This window comes from Cupressus sempervirens, chromosome 9, assembly GCF_028749045.1.
Source record: "Cupressus sempervirens isolate cs-2001-9-10 chromosome 9, ASM2874904v1, whole genome shotgun sequence".
In the NCBI taxonomy this organism is placed as follows: domain Eukaryota; kingdom Viridiplantae; phylum Streptophyta; class Pinopsida; order Cupressales; family Cupressaceae; genus Cupressus; species Cupressus sempervirens.
In genome coordinates this window covers 413101540-413116575 of record NC_143126.1, presented here as the reverse complement: position 1 = coordinate 413116575, position 15036 = coordinate 413101540, and the positions used below count along the sequence as shown (strand labels likewise).

Below are 15036 nucleotides of genomic sequence, written 5' to 3'. Positions count from 1 at the left end.
ATTGTTTAGTTGATATCTGGGCTATAAAATTGCCCATGCCTTTTCTTTGATGTGCAAGTGCACAATCATTCCAAATTCCCCAACCCACTGTTGAATGCCACTTCCAGTTCTGAAACGTGGCACCAAATGCCTGAAAATATTCTCACATGAGAAGGAATGGTAGCCTTGGAACTCTTGCATGCTATTGTACACCAAAATTCATCAACGATAATTAGAATCAACCAATACAGTAAGTATGCTATAGTAAGTTAACATCCTCGATATGCTATGTAATGTCCCCACTTCTCATATCAGCCGCACTAGCATCGATTAAATTAATTAATGAAAAATTAATTATCTTAACATTCTTTTGGGGATGTTTGATTATTTAATTAATTTATATATGAAGGTTACTTTATAAGAATATTTATTAAATCATTTAATAAACTAGCTATTTTAATGAATATATATTTTAAATATTGGAAAGGTGGTGAAATAAATTGGCGGGGAAGAAACAATAGATTCATTCGGGGAAAAAATTGGGTAGAAAACATTTTGAAGTAGGAATTCAGAGGACAAAAACCTTGAGGCTTCTCAAATAGTTGGACAAAAGCTCAATCTCTCTACCAAGTGGATTTATTTCAGGATTCCCAATCCCACATTATGAAGAAAAGTTTAATAAGGTCTTTTAAGAAAGACAAATTTCAAGATATCTTCAATGATTCAGCATACTAGTATAGGAGGTTAAAAGGAAAAGTCTGGATGAGAAAGGTTAATCAAGAGATTATGTTGTACCATGCATATTGCATTAAGATGTTGGTCAAATGACTCCAAGTGCAACACCAATATTCAGATTTAAGGTTTTTGTAGTAATTTTTATTCCTTTCTCTAGCCAACAGCTTGTATAACATTCCCCTTATTACTTTTGCAATCTTTATAGACCTATAAGTCGTCATGGTCTTTTCTTATTGACGGTGGATGAGGAAGAAACTATCTAACCTATGTCTGATGATATCCTGACTTAAAAGTACCCATGGCATTGTTCAATTGAAGGATGGAACTCCCTTGGCATCTTTTTAAGAGCTAGTTTGATAACTAAATTTGTGCCTTATACTTGCACAAAGAAAATTAAATCAATTATTATTTGAGGGGACATGAGACAAAATAAACCCTATGTGGCATGCGGGAACTCAGATTACTTTGCAACAGTGTTTAGGTGATTGCATATTTTATTCATGAATATATAATGTAAATATATTATTTTACATGATGGTGTTTTTAAAACAACAAACTATTTAATTCAAGCTAAAAACATCAACTGTCTTCTAATAAAAGATGCATAACGAAATGCTATAAATAACCATAAACAGAACAACTAAAAATAACAAATTAATTATAACTCAATATACTTATACCCTCCCTTAATGGTCATTTTATCGACTACCCCACAAAAGACACTCTGCAGGTCTTTCGGACACAAATGCATAGAAGGTTGTCCCCTTCTGGTCACAAATGCATAGAATGCTCTAGAAAATTAGCCTACTACTAAGACCCTCCATGATTCTACAAAACATCAAAATAACCAAAATCCTTCCAACTTAATGTTGTGAAAACAAAATTGTCACTCCTTGTAGTTAGAGACACCGTGTTCAACATTTAATATTGAAACCACAATTTTGAGGAGAAAATTGCCAAACCCTCCAATGCATGTGAACAACAACTTGCCGATGAGCACTACAACGCAAAACAGACTGCAAGATACCATGAATTTTGTGGAAAATTTCGCCAAATACCTGATGTGATGCTTGAATCACCCATCAATAATCGTATGTTTCTTTTGTAAGGAAAATCAGAAAACCCAACAGCTTTTGAATAAAAAATTATAAAATCAAATAATTTTTTTTTTCAGAACGAACTATAAAAGCCAGAAACAATTTTTAAAGAGAAATTAAAAAAAATAGGCACAATTTTTTAGAAAAAATCGACCAAAACCCTGAAACATTGAAACATCAATCAATATTTTCTGGAAAACAATAGAAATGCCTCTTGTATAGAGAAATGTTTCACAATTTTTGCGTGAAAAAATTGAGCAAAATAACAAAAATGCAAGATTACAATTGTTGAGGAAAAATTGGGCAAAAAACAAAAATGCATGTTACAAATTTTGAGGAAAAATCAAGCTCTTGTACAAATCGACTTTTGTGGAAAAACTTGTACAAAACCCAAAATAATGTTTTTTGAGAAAGAATATAAAACCCCACATTGATAATTTTTGTGAGTGAAAAATTATAAAGACCCATCAATATTTTTTATGGAGAAAAATTATAAAAACCAACATTATAGACAAAAATTAGAACACTTGCAATACGAAACATCACATTTGTTATTTGGAAAAACGGAGAGAAACCCTTCCTTAATATTTTTTGACAGAAAACAAAAACCTTAGATGAAATCCTTCCACGAAACTCACAAACAAAACACAAGTCATGCAAATCGTCAAAAAATGGCGAACAGGGAAAAAACACACAGGCCAGAGACAAATCATGAGCTTGAAAACAATGTGAAATTCAGAGCCATTGAAGGAAAAAAATCCCATGCTCACAAAAAAGAATGGGCATGCACGGAAATTACAAGGATGCAGGCATGAGAACTCACACAGGCCTGCAAACAATTGTGTACGAATAGGCTCCTACAAACACACAAACTCCTGAATAATTCTTGAAACTCCAAAAACCAACATAGACAAGAAACCCTTCAAAACAAACTGAAAAATGAGTCCTCTAAATATTTATTAAATTCTAATGATTTTTTTCAATAAACAAAATCTGAAAAGAATTCTAGTAAGGAGGCCTTGAATTATTTTCAAAGAACTTCACCAAACCTTATAGAACCCCATTGACCCCCTCTGATTCCATGTTCAGGTAATTGCATTGTCTTATTCGTGGATATACAAGAAACAATTTTAGTTGTACAAACCATTTGATGAAATTGATGATGATTTAGCAACCTAGGAATTTTGTAAAAAATAATTTCTAGTCCAATGCTACTTGAAAGTTTCTTATCACTATCACTGGCGCTCCTTGAAAAGGAAGTCAATGCACTAGATATGGTGTCACACCTAGCAGAAGCACACAGGAAGGACATGATATTCACAGCAGGTGACTGCAATTCAAGCATATTTTCTTTTCATGTTTCCAATCCAGCTTGTTCCTTGATTATCTAAACTACTTCCAGGAATTGAGATTACAAACAAAAAGGACCTGGGAACGAAGCAAAAGCGCATCAAGTAATGCTGTGAACACAGGAACAAATACAATCAAAGCCATATGTTTGCGGCTTTCTTCAAACTCTGTTCCTAAAATATAACCAGCAAGGCCACACCTGTGAAAAACAAGAAAATCGAAGTTATCATCGAAAGAATAGGAAAAGCACCAAATAATCCAGTACCAAAATACAATAACAATTCTTTGAAATCACAATTTATTACTGCTTCTATGCAGTGCTCAAATAGCTAGTACCACACTACTACTTGTAAAGGTAATGTAAGAATACATGTGAAATTCCCTCCACATTCACATAGTTGCATAAACTCCAAAGCAACTCAACATAAGTTGGATAAAAATAAGTTCACATATGGACAATCCTATCAAAAGTTTTATACCAATTTCTGGTCACAATTATGTGTATGAAACTGCATAACATTCTTTTTTTGTCAGTTGGCTACAAAATCTGCATGTTATAGAGAAATTGCTTAAAAGATATTACAGACAAATTGATATGTAACAAAACTGAATGCGTTTAACAGCAGTGTCTACTAGGTACAAGATTGGAAACTAAATAATGGGTTTAACATTTTAAAAGCTACAATATTATTTTGTGAAATGTAACCAAACATCTTTAGCGGGTTACAAAACCCAATACCCCTAACTTCCAAGGTCATTGTCTCCTCAATACAGAACTAGGGAAATATAAACCCATCCTTGGTCCCAAAACCACAAGTTAATTCAATTGAAAAATATAATAAAATCATAAAACAATTCTACATGTAAATAGCATTTATCTTACAATTATCCAAGGTCATTATCTCTTCAATACAGAACTAGGGAAATATAAACCCATCCTTAGTCCCAAAACCACAAGATAATTCCATTGAAAAATATAATAAAATCATAAAACAATTCTACATTTAAATAGCATTAATCTTATAATTATATTACTAACACACAAAAATATTTGGACTGTATCCAACTAATTCCTATTGAATAAGAAGATTTGAAAATTATCCCAGGTTCATTGATATTCTGGCATGTAAATGAAGCTGAGATTTATGTGAACTGCTCAATGTAAGTTTCCAAATCCAATGATGATAACAACAAAATTTTCATTAATACAGATACTCCAACAAAATTCCTTATAATATTTGGAAATATTTGAAAAGCAGAAAAAGAAATTCAATATTAAATCATCAAGAATCATGTATTGATCCATTGATTTAAAACTTGTGAGCTGCAACTACAGCCAAGTCTACACAAATTGCAAGCCCAAACTTATAATGAGTACTCAGCAAGTCCAAGTACGCAACTCGGCCCTGTGTATATAATGATAATCACACCTAAACCAAGAAATTTTTATCTTTTTAAGTGCCTCGTGCACAGATTTCTTACTCACAATAATCATTTCCCCTATAGCTCTCATGGGGCATTTTACGATTGTACAAAAATGATTTCATAGATTTTTTAAGATATTTCGGATAATCATTTTTCTTGACTTTCTTTATGTATTTTTCTAAATCGTTCCAAGAACTTAGAAGCCCAATTTTACCCAAAAATCATGATTTACATGCTTTTGAATTTTAGCTTACACCATCTAAGGTTCTCTATTTCTGAAATTTGTTGTGGGTTTCTTTTCTTTTTTCTTTTTTGTACAGTAGAGTTCTACATTTTTTAAATGCTTGTATATCCATCATTATTTTTCTTTAGTCAATGCTAATGTTTTCCCTTTGTAACAAATGAATTAGGAAATGGAAGTACAGGATAACAGGGCCCACGCAAGGATAATCCATTTGCAACTAGCATGGAATGAAAATAACTGGACACGTCAATCCCCTCATAAACATTACCTTGTGCAATATTTCAGTACTATAGCAAACTTTTCATCCAACATTGCAAAAAGTAGTGATAGCCATAACTGATGTAGTGCTTAAAAATAGTGATGTCCCTAAACAAGACATCACTACATAATAAATATTAAAAAAAATTCAGAAGACGGAGAAAATTACCAAAAGAATGAATTCACAATATAATCAAATGGGTAGACAGATTAAAGTAATTGCAAATTCCTAAAATATCTACTGCTTCAAATGGTCAAATGTTGTTCCAGGGATCCATCAACATCTTTAGGAAACTAAAGAATTGTGAGAATCTAAATTGATGGTTGGAGACTATTGTTCTAGATGTTGGTATAGAAAAAGTAATCCAAGTTGTAACAAATAGTGTAGCAAGGCAACTACTTGAGGAAATCTGCCTAACACTTTTCTGGATCATAATGATGCCCGTGACATTTATCTTGCATTAGAGGACATATACAAACTTGAATGGTTGAAATTTGTTGAGTAAAACCCTGATAGTATCACCAAAGTCATCTATAATCACCTAGGGTGTTTAGCTCATACGGGAAAATGTTTTTGTAATCAAGTACTCTAATTTGCAACTACTTCATCTTACAAAGCATTTAGGTTTGTTAACACCTTAAGAAAATTTTGGTGAGCCAATAATGCATGGATTCTCCTTTTTCAAAAAGACATATGGATACTGTCATGAAGTCAATTTTTATCTTTGCACAGAGTGCTTAAGTAATGTCCCCATTTTAGCAGGTTTTTGTAGCCAGGGTTGGTCAGTTCATCATTCCAACCCTCGCGAGTTGGCAGTATGTTTTGAGGGTCTCTGTGGCAGATTTGCTATTATAGCAAGTCTAATTTGGGGTGGCTTCTATTTTTAGCAGTGTAGTGGAGGTATTGATGGATGGTCTTCATCAGCAGTGGCTTGAGCATATTCATGGAGTTCATATATAATAAGGTATTAATGAGGCATTAAATATTACAGGACTTTGTCTTATTTCATGTTATAGTTTGAAAGTGTGAATGAGAAGCCTCTTAAGTGAAAAGTGTAATGGAGAAGCTAAATTGCACAATGGAATTATAAATAAGGCTCCATGTTATTCATACCATTATTGTCTATTGCTTTGTTATATGTCTTTAAAATTCTTGCTGGTAAGGGTTTGGGAATTGAGAATTCTTGAGGACTGATCCCTCTTGATTCTTGCATCAATTTGTGGTTGTTGTATAGAAAATTGGATTAGTATTCTAAATTTGAATTTTGCATTCAATTATTTGCTGAGGTATAGTGAATTAACTTATATCTAAAATTTGGATTGGGTGACTTCCTCAACTGTGGCTATTGCCTCTTGGGGGGCGATTTTGTATTGTGAGTTTGGCATTTTATATTTTTGTTATACAGAACAATTGATCTCTGTACATTGCCATTATTTATTATTGCATATAAATGCCCAATATCTCTGCATTGTGGTACTAGAATTCCAGCTGTTAAATTCCCAGCTGGGCAGCTTTTACTGGGCTTTTGGGCATTATATTTCGGAGCATTTAAAATACCCAGTCAGGCAGTCCTATTTGATGCAATCAGACGCAATTACTAGCATTTTTCTTCAAGTTCTCACGTCCCTAATTCTCGACGTCTAATGCCAGGTCAGAGGCTTCAATTTTAACGCCACTGTTTGGGATTTAATGTGCGGCAATCTCAATGCCTGGGTGATTTTCTGTAGCAATCAGATGCCATTACTAGCATTTTTCTTCAAGTTCTCATGTCCCTAATTCTTATTAGAATAATCTTTATGTTTCTTTTTAATGCTCACTATTGTATCTTATTGTATCTCTATAAATATTAGAATGTTTCTAATATTTAGGTGTAGTCTAGAATAGAATGTTTCTATTCTATTTGACTCTCCTCTTTGTATATATAGATCATTTTGATCTTTGTTTAATCAAGTCAAGTATTCTGTCATTTACGTTTGTAACATGGTATCAAAGCCAAGTCAGTTTTTCAAACCCAAAAAAAAAAAAAAAATTCCGAAATTGTTATTTTTTCAGATTTTTTTGAAATCCTTTCTTTTCTACTGAAATCTGCAAATTGAAAAGATCCTTTGCAATTCCGGTTTACTTGCAGATTTCATAGCTTCGTCTTTATGCAGATTTTCAAAATATACCCCATCTTGTAAAGTTGTATTTGAAGTTGGAAGGTCATCTTTTCTGTTAGCGATTTCTAGTTTGCTTGTACAACCTATATCTTCAATTTTCTAGCCCTCACGATTATTCCTACGGTCATTTCTTTCATGTATCAAAACTCTCGTGCATTTTGACAGCATTTTTTTTGGCAACGACAGGATTTTCCTTGCATGCAAGCTCCACCTGCATTTGATATCACGCGATGATTTTGAATTTCTTTGGTCTGCAAATCGCATGGAATAGACTCATTTTTTCTCAAACTCGTATCGGGGCCCTAAATCCGACTGGTTCTACAACATTTCTTTAACCAATCCGCCATTTATTTATTTTTTTGCAAATTCAACTCCCCAATCCAACGGCTAGGGTTTTGCCTGAAACCCTAATTTTTGGGCTCGGAAATTTTTTTGTTTTCAAATCCTTCATGGGTTTTTCGAGATCTCAAATGGATTGTCATCAATTTTTTCTAGGTGCCTCGATTTTTGAGCCAACGGATCCAGATTCTGACAACATATTATTTTTGGGTTTTTTGAGCTCACTTTTGGGTACTCCGATTTTTTTGGGTCTTTCATTTTCTCACATTGAAGTTTGTGCCATTCACATATTATGAGCATTTCTATCAACAGCATCAAAAGTCAAACTCAATTAGAAGCAAGCCAATGCTGCCCTACACTCATAGCAAAAAGAATCTATCTACCATGCCTTTACGGCCAACATACCTACAAATCATGTGAAATCTTCTGCCTGGTACATAGATTCTGGTACCTCCCAACATTTCACTCACAAGCATGATTGGTTTGTTGAATTCACTCCCTATTCTGACTCAGTAATCTTTGGAGGCGACGAAGAATACAATATTGTCAGCAAGGGCAATGTTCAGATTCAGTCTAGAGGAAGAAGACTCATGTTCCTCAATGTATGTTATGTTCTTGGCATAGAACATAATCTTCTATCTGTTAGTCAAATTATGAAGCACTCCCCTCACTCGGATGTCATTTTCAATGGAAATAAGTGTTCGATTATTGATCGTGCTTCTCGCACTACACTTGTTGTCGGTCTTGAGGATCATGGTATTTATAGGCTTGTCGATTCGGGTGATTCCCTTGAGCATGTCTTCATCGCCAAATCATCCACTCTCAGCAACCTCTGGCATCAGCAATACAATCACCTAAACATTCAATATCTAGCACAACTTGCTCGAGATAATTTAGTCCATGGCCTACCTGATATCCAGACCCAGAACCATCGTGTTTGCAGAGCTTGCCAAGCAGGGAAGAAACGTAGGACACCACTTAAGGATGGTGAATCATGGCAGGCATCTAAAGTACTCCAGCTAGTCCATGCTGATGTATGTGGTCCTATGAATACTCCTTCTGTTACTGGGAACAGGTACTTCTTACTCTTTGTGGATGATTTCAGTTGCAAAATGTGAGTATATTTTCTTAAGCAAAAATCAGATGCTTTTCCTATATTTCAGCAGTTTAAAGCCCTAGTAGAAAGAGTCTGGTTCCCCCATTCGTACTCTTAGGACCGATAATGGGGGGGAATTTTGTTCTTCTCCTTTCTCTGACTTCTATACTACTCATGGCATTAGACGTCAATTCACCACACCTCACACCCCTCAAAGCGTCGAAACCGTACCATCACAGAAACAGCTAGAGCTATTGTAGAACATAGAAGTGTCCCCAGAAAATATTGGGCAGAAGCAATATCACAACTATCTACCTTCTTAACTGATCACCCACCCTTGCAATTAACCATAAGACTCCTAAGGAAGCTTGGTCTAGTTGCAAACCTAGGATCAACCATTTGAAAGTTTTTGGCTCTCTAGCATATGTATGGATTCATGATGCCAAACGCACTAAGTTGGATTCCAAAAGCTAGAAACTCATGTTTACAGGATACAATCACACACATAATGCCTACAGACTGATTGATGTAAACGCTAATTGATTAATCGTCAGTCATGATGTTGTGTTTGATGAGGAACTCGGACCATTTCAGCTCTCTGCCTCCCTACCGCATTCTGAGATTCAGTCTTCAACAATCTCCGACTTGGATCCTTCTATTTTATATGAGTCATCTAATACTACTGATACACCACCTCAGCCACCTCCAAATAATACAGCTCCTTCTCCTGCACTTCATCCAGCTATTCCGACAACATCTGATATTGGCTCCTCTACTCTTCGGCCAAAAATGGTGGGCTCAAACGATTAGTGATCTTCGTCCTGATGAACTCATTGAGGGTAAAACCTCCAGAAATAAGAGCATTCAGCACAAAACAGTTAATGTTGCACTTATGGCCAACATCCACAATATCCCTGAGCCCCAGACGTATGCAGAGGCCAAAGGAATTCCAGAATGGGAACAGGCAATGGATGCTGAGCTTCAGAGTCTTCAAAAGAATCACACCTGGGTTCTTTCAGATCTCCCTCCTGGGCAAAAACCCATTGGCTGTAAATGGGTCTATAAGGTCAAGTACCATGTAGATGGTACCTTGGACAAATACAAAGCCAGACTTGTTGCTCAAGGATTCACCCAACATGAAGGCATTGACTATGAGGAGACCTTTGCCCCGACAGCCAAGATGAGTACTATTCGCATTCTTCTTGCCATTGTAGCTCAGTATGGTTGGAAAGTTCATCAGATGGATGTGAAGAGTGTTTTTCTCAATGGTGAATTACAAGAAGTCTACATGACGCAGCCCCCAAGTTTCAAGGTTGTCGGTTTAGAACCAAAAGCATGTAGACTCCAGAAGGCCCTCTATGGTCTTAAACAGGCCCCTCGGGCTTGGTACATAAAGATTGATCAGTACTTGGTTGCTCAAGGATTTCAGCGTAGCCCAGCAAACAGCAATCTGTATATTAAATACTTTGGTAATGATATTCTTTTTCTTGTTGTCTATGTGGATGATTTGATCATTACTAGGAGTTCAGAACTTTTGATATGACAAATCTCGGATTGCTTCATTATTGTTTAATTACTGAAGTTTGGTAGACTGACAACAGTGTTTTTGTATGCCAGAAATTTGCTTGACAGGTTTCGAATGCAAGATTGCAAACCTACCTCCACTCCTATGGAGACTGGTCTAAAATGGTCCGCACAATTTGATTCTCATATTGTAGATGACACACTCTTTAGGCAGCTAGTAGGTAGTCTCATCTACCTTGCTACTACTAGACCTGATCTCAGTTTTGCAATCAGCTACATCTCATGGTTCATGATGAACCCCAAGACTGATCATTGGATTGCAACAAAACGTGTGTTACACTATGTACATAATACTTCAGATTATGGTCTTCTTTACACAAGGAGTACTACTCCTCAGCTCAGTGGATTCACCAATTCCAATTGGGCCAGCTCAATTGATGAAAGGATATCTACTTCTGGCTATGTGTTCAATATCGGATTTGCAGCAATTACCTGGACCAGTAAGAAGCAACAGGCATGGGCACTCTCCTCTACAGAAGCAAAATATAGAGGAGCTGTCAAGATAGCTTGTCAAGCAGTATGGCTCCATCAGATGCTTGCAGATATGCATATTCCTCAAGCAAGTCCGACTTCTTTATTTTCAGATAATCAGGGAGTACTCAAACTTGCCAAGAAGCCAGTGTTTCATGAACGAACCAAGCACATAGAGCTTCATTGCCATTACAACCAACAGTTAGTAGAAGATGGATCTATTCAATTACTCTATGTCCCAACCTCAGAGCAACCAGCAAATATTTTCACAAAACCCCTTGGTCCTGACAAGTTAGTTAAATTCAGGGGATCTATTGGTGTAGTAAATAGATTGAGCATTAAGGGGGGGTTTTAGAATAATCTTTATGTTTCTTTTTAATGCTCACTTTTGTATCTTATTGTATCTCTGTAAATATTAGAATGTTTCTAATATTTAGGTGTAGTCTAGAATAGAATGTTTATATTCTATTTGACTCTCTTTGTATATATAGATCATTTTGATCTCTGATTAATAAGTCAAGTATTCTCGACGTCTAATACCAAATCAGAGCCTTCAATTTTAACGCTACTGTTGGGGATTTCATGTGCCACAATCTCAGTGCCACGGTTGGCCTTGTGGAGACTGCATAGAGGACATGGGCTTCCGCTATACAAGTAGTGTTTGGTGATTTTCAAGTTGAAGGAAGAACATTATCAGTCTGCTGCAATATTAATACTACATTAGAACATTTCAGGCTCTTGTTTCTGTTTAATTGTAATTTTCGTTTTTGTTGAAACAATAGATTTGTATTGCAAGCTTAGTTAGTATTTGGTATTTGTATTGCAAGCTTAGTGTGAATATATCCAGGGGCCCCAAATATTCTTAGCTGGCTTAAATCTAGTTTGTTGCTAGTAAATGATTCTTCAAGATTCGTATTTTCTAATAGTGAGTGAGGACATCTATTTTGGATATAAACTGCAGTATTAGAGGCTTCGGCCCAGAAGGAGGTGTGAAGGTTTTGATCAAGCATCATAGTGTGGCTAACTCAATAATAGATCTATCTTTCCTTTCTGCGATTCCATTCTGTTAAGGATTATATGGTACAAAAAACTCCCTCTTAATCCCACCAGAGATGCAAAAATCTTTAAAAGTTTCTTAAATGTATTCACCCCCATTATCTGATCTTAGGGTTTTGATTTTCTATTCATATTGGTTTTCAACTAATGCTTTAAATTCTTTGAATTTGGATAAAACTTCAATTGATTCTTTAAGTTTAAAGAAGTAAATCCAAGTTTTCCTAGAATAGTCATCTATAAAAATTACATAGTAGAGACATCCGCTTGGGGAAGGTATAGATATTGGACCACATAAGTTAGTATGAATGAGTTCAAGTACAGATTTGGATTTGCATTCACTTTTTGGAAAGGACACTTTTGTGTTTTTACTTAGAGCACATCCTTTGCAAATACCAAAATGATAGGTTTCAAACTAGGTAACCCTATTAGTATTTTTTCTATGGATTATAAAGCACGAAAAATGAATATGTTTGAGGTTTCATGATTTAAAGTAGATTTTGATGGTTACAAAGTTTGTACAGACTTCCATCTCTAAATCCGATGGATATAGCATTCTTAATATTGGAGTTCTTTGGCCAAGATAGTATTTTATCTTCTTGGAAAGTGATTCGATACCCTTGGTCTGCAAGGCCAGAGATGGACACCAAATTTTGCTTTATACCAGATACAAACAACTCATTCTTTAGTTGAAGAGTGATATCTGAATTCAGTTGAATTGAACACGATCCAATACCTTTTACATGGTGTGTAGGATTATCCCCAATAGTCACTTCTTCAAAGGAGTATCCTTCAAAGCTTTCGAATTTATCTCTAAAGCCTCTGATATGACGAGATGCTCCATTGTCTATTATCCATGTATTTTTGTTGGAGTTTAGCTCACTTGAGAGCGCTAAATAGAATGTAAAGTTTTCATCTTTTTCATCTTTGATTTCTACTAGTGCTGCTTGAAATTTATTTTGTTCAGGACAAAAGTTATGAGTATGGCCAAATTTGTCACATTGTATTTTTGACCAATCTCTTTTCTTGTATGTTTTGTTGAATTCCTTTATTTTTCATTTGAATTTACCTTTCTTTCCTTTATTGTTGGTATTGACTTGGAGAGTTTGAATATATCCCTATTGATTTAAACTGATTCCTCTTGAAATTAATCTTGACTGTTCTTGAGTACATTCGTTTTTAAGTTGTTCAAATTTAGAAAGTTCAAGTCGAGAGCTGAGTCTACAAATAAAAGTTTCCAAAGATAAAAGTTGTTGTCCTACATTTTGTCATTACAAAATATTGGTAACAGCACGAAACTTTTCCAAGCTAGTTTCGCATTTCTCTAAGCTCGAATTTGATATTCAATTGTTTAATGTGGATTGACGGATAAATTTCAATTCAAATATCAAATTGTTTTACCGAAGGCCTTCGTCAAGTCTTTTTTCGATTTGCTTTCTATCGAGCCTTTGCTTGATTTTTAAAGCCTTCACAATCTATTCTTTGCTTGTTGTCATCGGTGTTTCTATAGCCGACGGAATGATTGTCGTCGGTGTTTCTGTAGCCGACAGGGTGATTGTCGTCCATGTTTCTGTATTCTGTAGCCGACAGGTAAATAGTTTGTAGCGGACATAATGTTTGTGGCCGAAAGACTCCTTTGGGAAGGTTCAGCGGATAGTATTTATATCCCGTCTGGGATCATTCTAAAGCACCAGCTATCATTGATCATTCATCTTGTATCTTATGAAGCATAATGTAATGTTCTGGCATATGCGAATCTAAGGAGTTCTGCTGTTCATGTTCATTATCTGTGTGCAATTCGTAATTAACCTATGCGGTAAACACTTTTGAGTTTGCGTTTGCTTGTTTTTAGTCCTTTGGTTTTGTTCATGTCATGCCTTTCAATTTTCCCTTCGATTCGATCTAATCTAGAGGTAAATCGGAGTTGTCAGTCAAGAATTATGTTTGTTTTAGTGCTTCAAAAGTGGACATTTTAGGTGCAATAGCACGAATTAAAAATATGATATTATATTTTCAATTTAAAATTCACTTTTTGAAAAAATTTAACATTATACTCACTTTTTGTTATGTTTTTTAGTTACTTTTGCATTAAATTTATAACTTAAAGTGACTAGAGTGCACTTTATGTTATAATTTTAAGTTGAGTTACTTTTTAATTTTTCACTTAAAGTAATAATATAACTATATAGTTTCATTTTAATTTTTTGTTTTAAAAATCAAATATGTGTTTAAATGTTACTTTAAAATGATGTTTATGTATTATATTTCATAATATGATAAATAAATATTGTTTTTGACCCATTTTGTAACATTTTTATAATTTTAAGTGAATTAAATGACTTAAAGGCCTCAAAAGTGGACATTTTATATGCAATTACATGTAGAAACTATCAAAAGTGGACTTTTTACATGCCATTGCATATAAAGTTTACTTTCGTGGACATTTTTTATGTCATTACATCAAAAGTTCACAATAAGTGGACCTTTTTGATGCTATGACATGAAAAGTAAAGTTTTTATGCCTAAGCATCTAAAAGGTGAGATACACTTCAAAAAATGCAAGTGACCTCAAAGATCTGATTTTACCCATAAGCATATTTTAAAACTTGTTATGCACTCCAAAAAGTGTGATTTCACTTATAGGCATATTTCAAAATGTGCATATGACTCCAAAAGGTCCAATTTTGGAGGACAGCATATTTTAAAATGTGTTATGTCCATCAATAGGTCTGATTTTGAAAGAAAATATGCACTTGCTCCTCAAGAATCCGATTTTGCTCATATCTTGAGATTTTCTTCAAGGATTTGTACGAAATCTTCTTCATTCAAGGCGGTTTTGCTTGGTGATGAGTTTCCTTGCATCAAAGATGAGTTTAACAAGCTGAAAATCATTTTTGGGAGTTCAAATATAGGGCACCTTTTTGTAGAAAACTCTAAAAATCTTCATTTTTGATCAACGTTTTTTCACGAGGATGAATCAATTTTCTCTTATTGGATGATTACATTGCATATTGGTTAACATTTTGGTGTTTAAACACCAAAACGATTTACTAGAGATTCTTGGTGAAACACGTTTTTACCTAAAACGTCCCATGAGTTTTCATTCACAAAAACATTAGAATATGGAGAGTTTTTAGGGCATGTTTTGGTATCTTCCAATAATTTCTCCTTATTTGTTGCCCTCTCCCATTCGAATTTGCAAAGTTGGAAAAGGTTTCACCATTTTTGAAGAATTTTTCAAGCAT

General features: G+C 34.7%; 1 protein-coding gene across 2 annotated transcripts in view; it reads right to left on the bottom strand.

Moving 5' to 3' along the window:
* Positions 1-15036, bottom strand: part of LOC149539057 (ARM repeat superfamily protein) — a 373217-nt gene that overhangs the window by 206698 nt on the left and 151483 nt on the right. For both annotated transcript variants that reach the window (XM_089800403.1, XM_089800404.1), the window contains exon 10: positions 3240-3360. In XM_089800403.1, coding sequence (XP_089656529.1) covers positions 3240-3360 — 121 coding nt within the window. The remainder of the gene's footprint in view (positions 1-3239; positions 3361-15036) is intronic.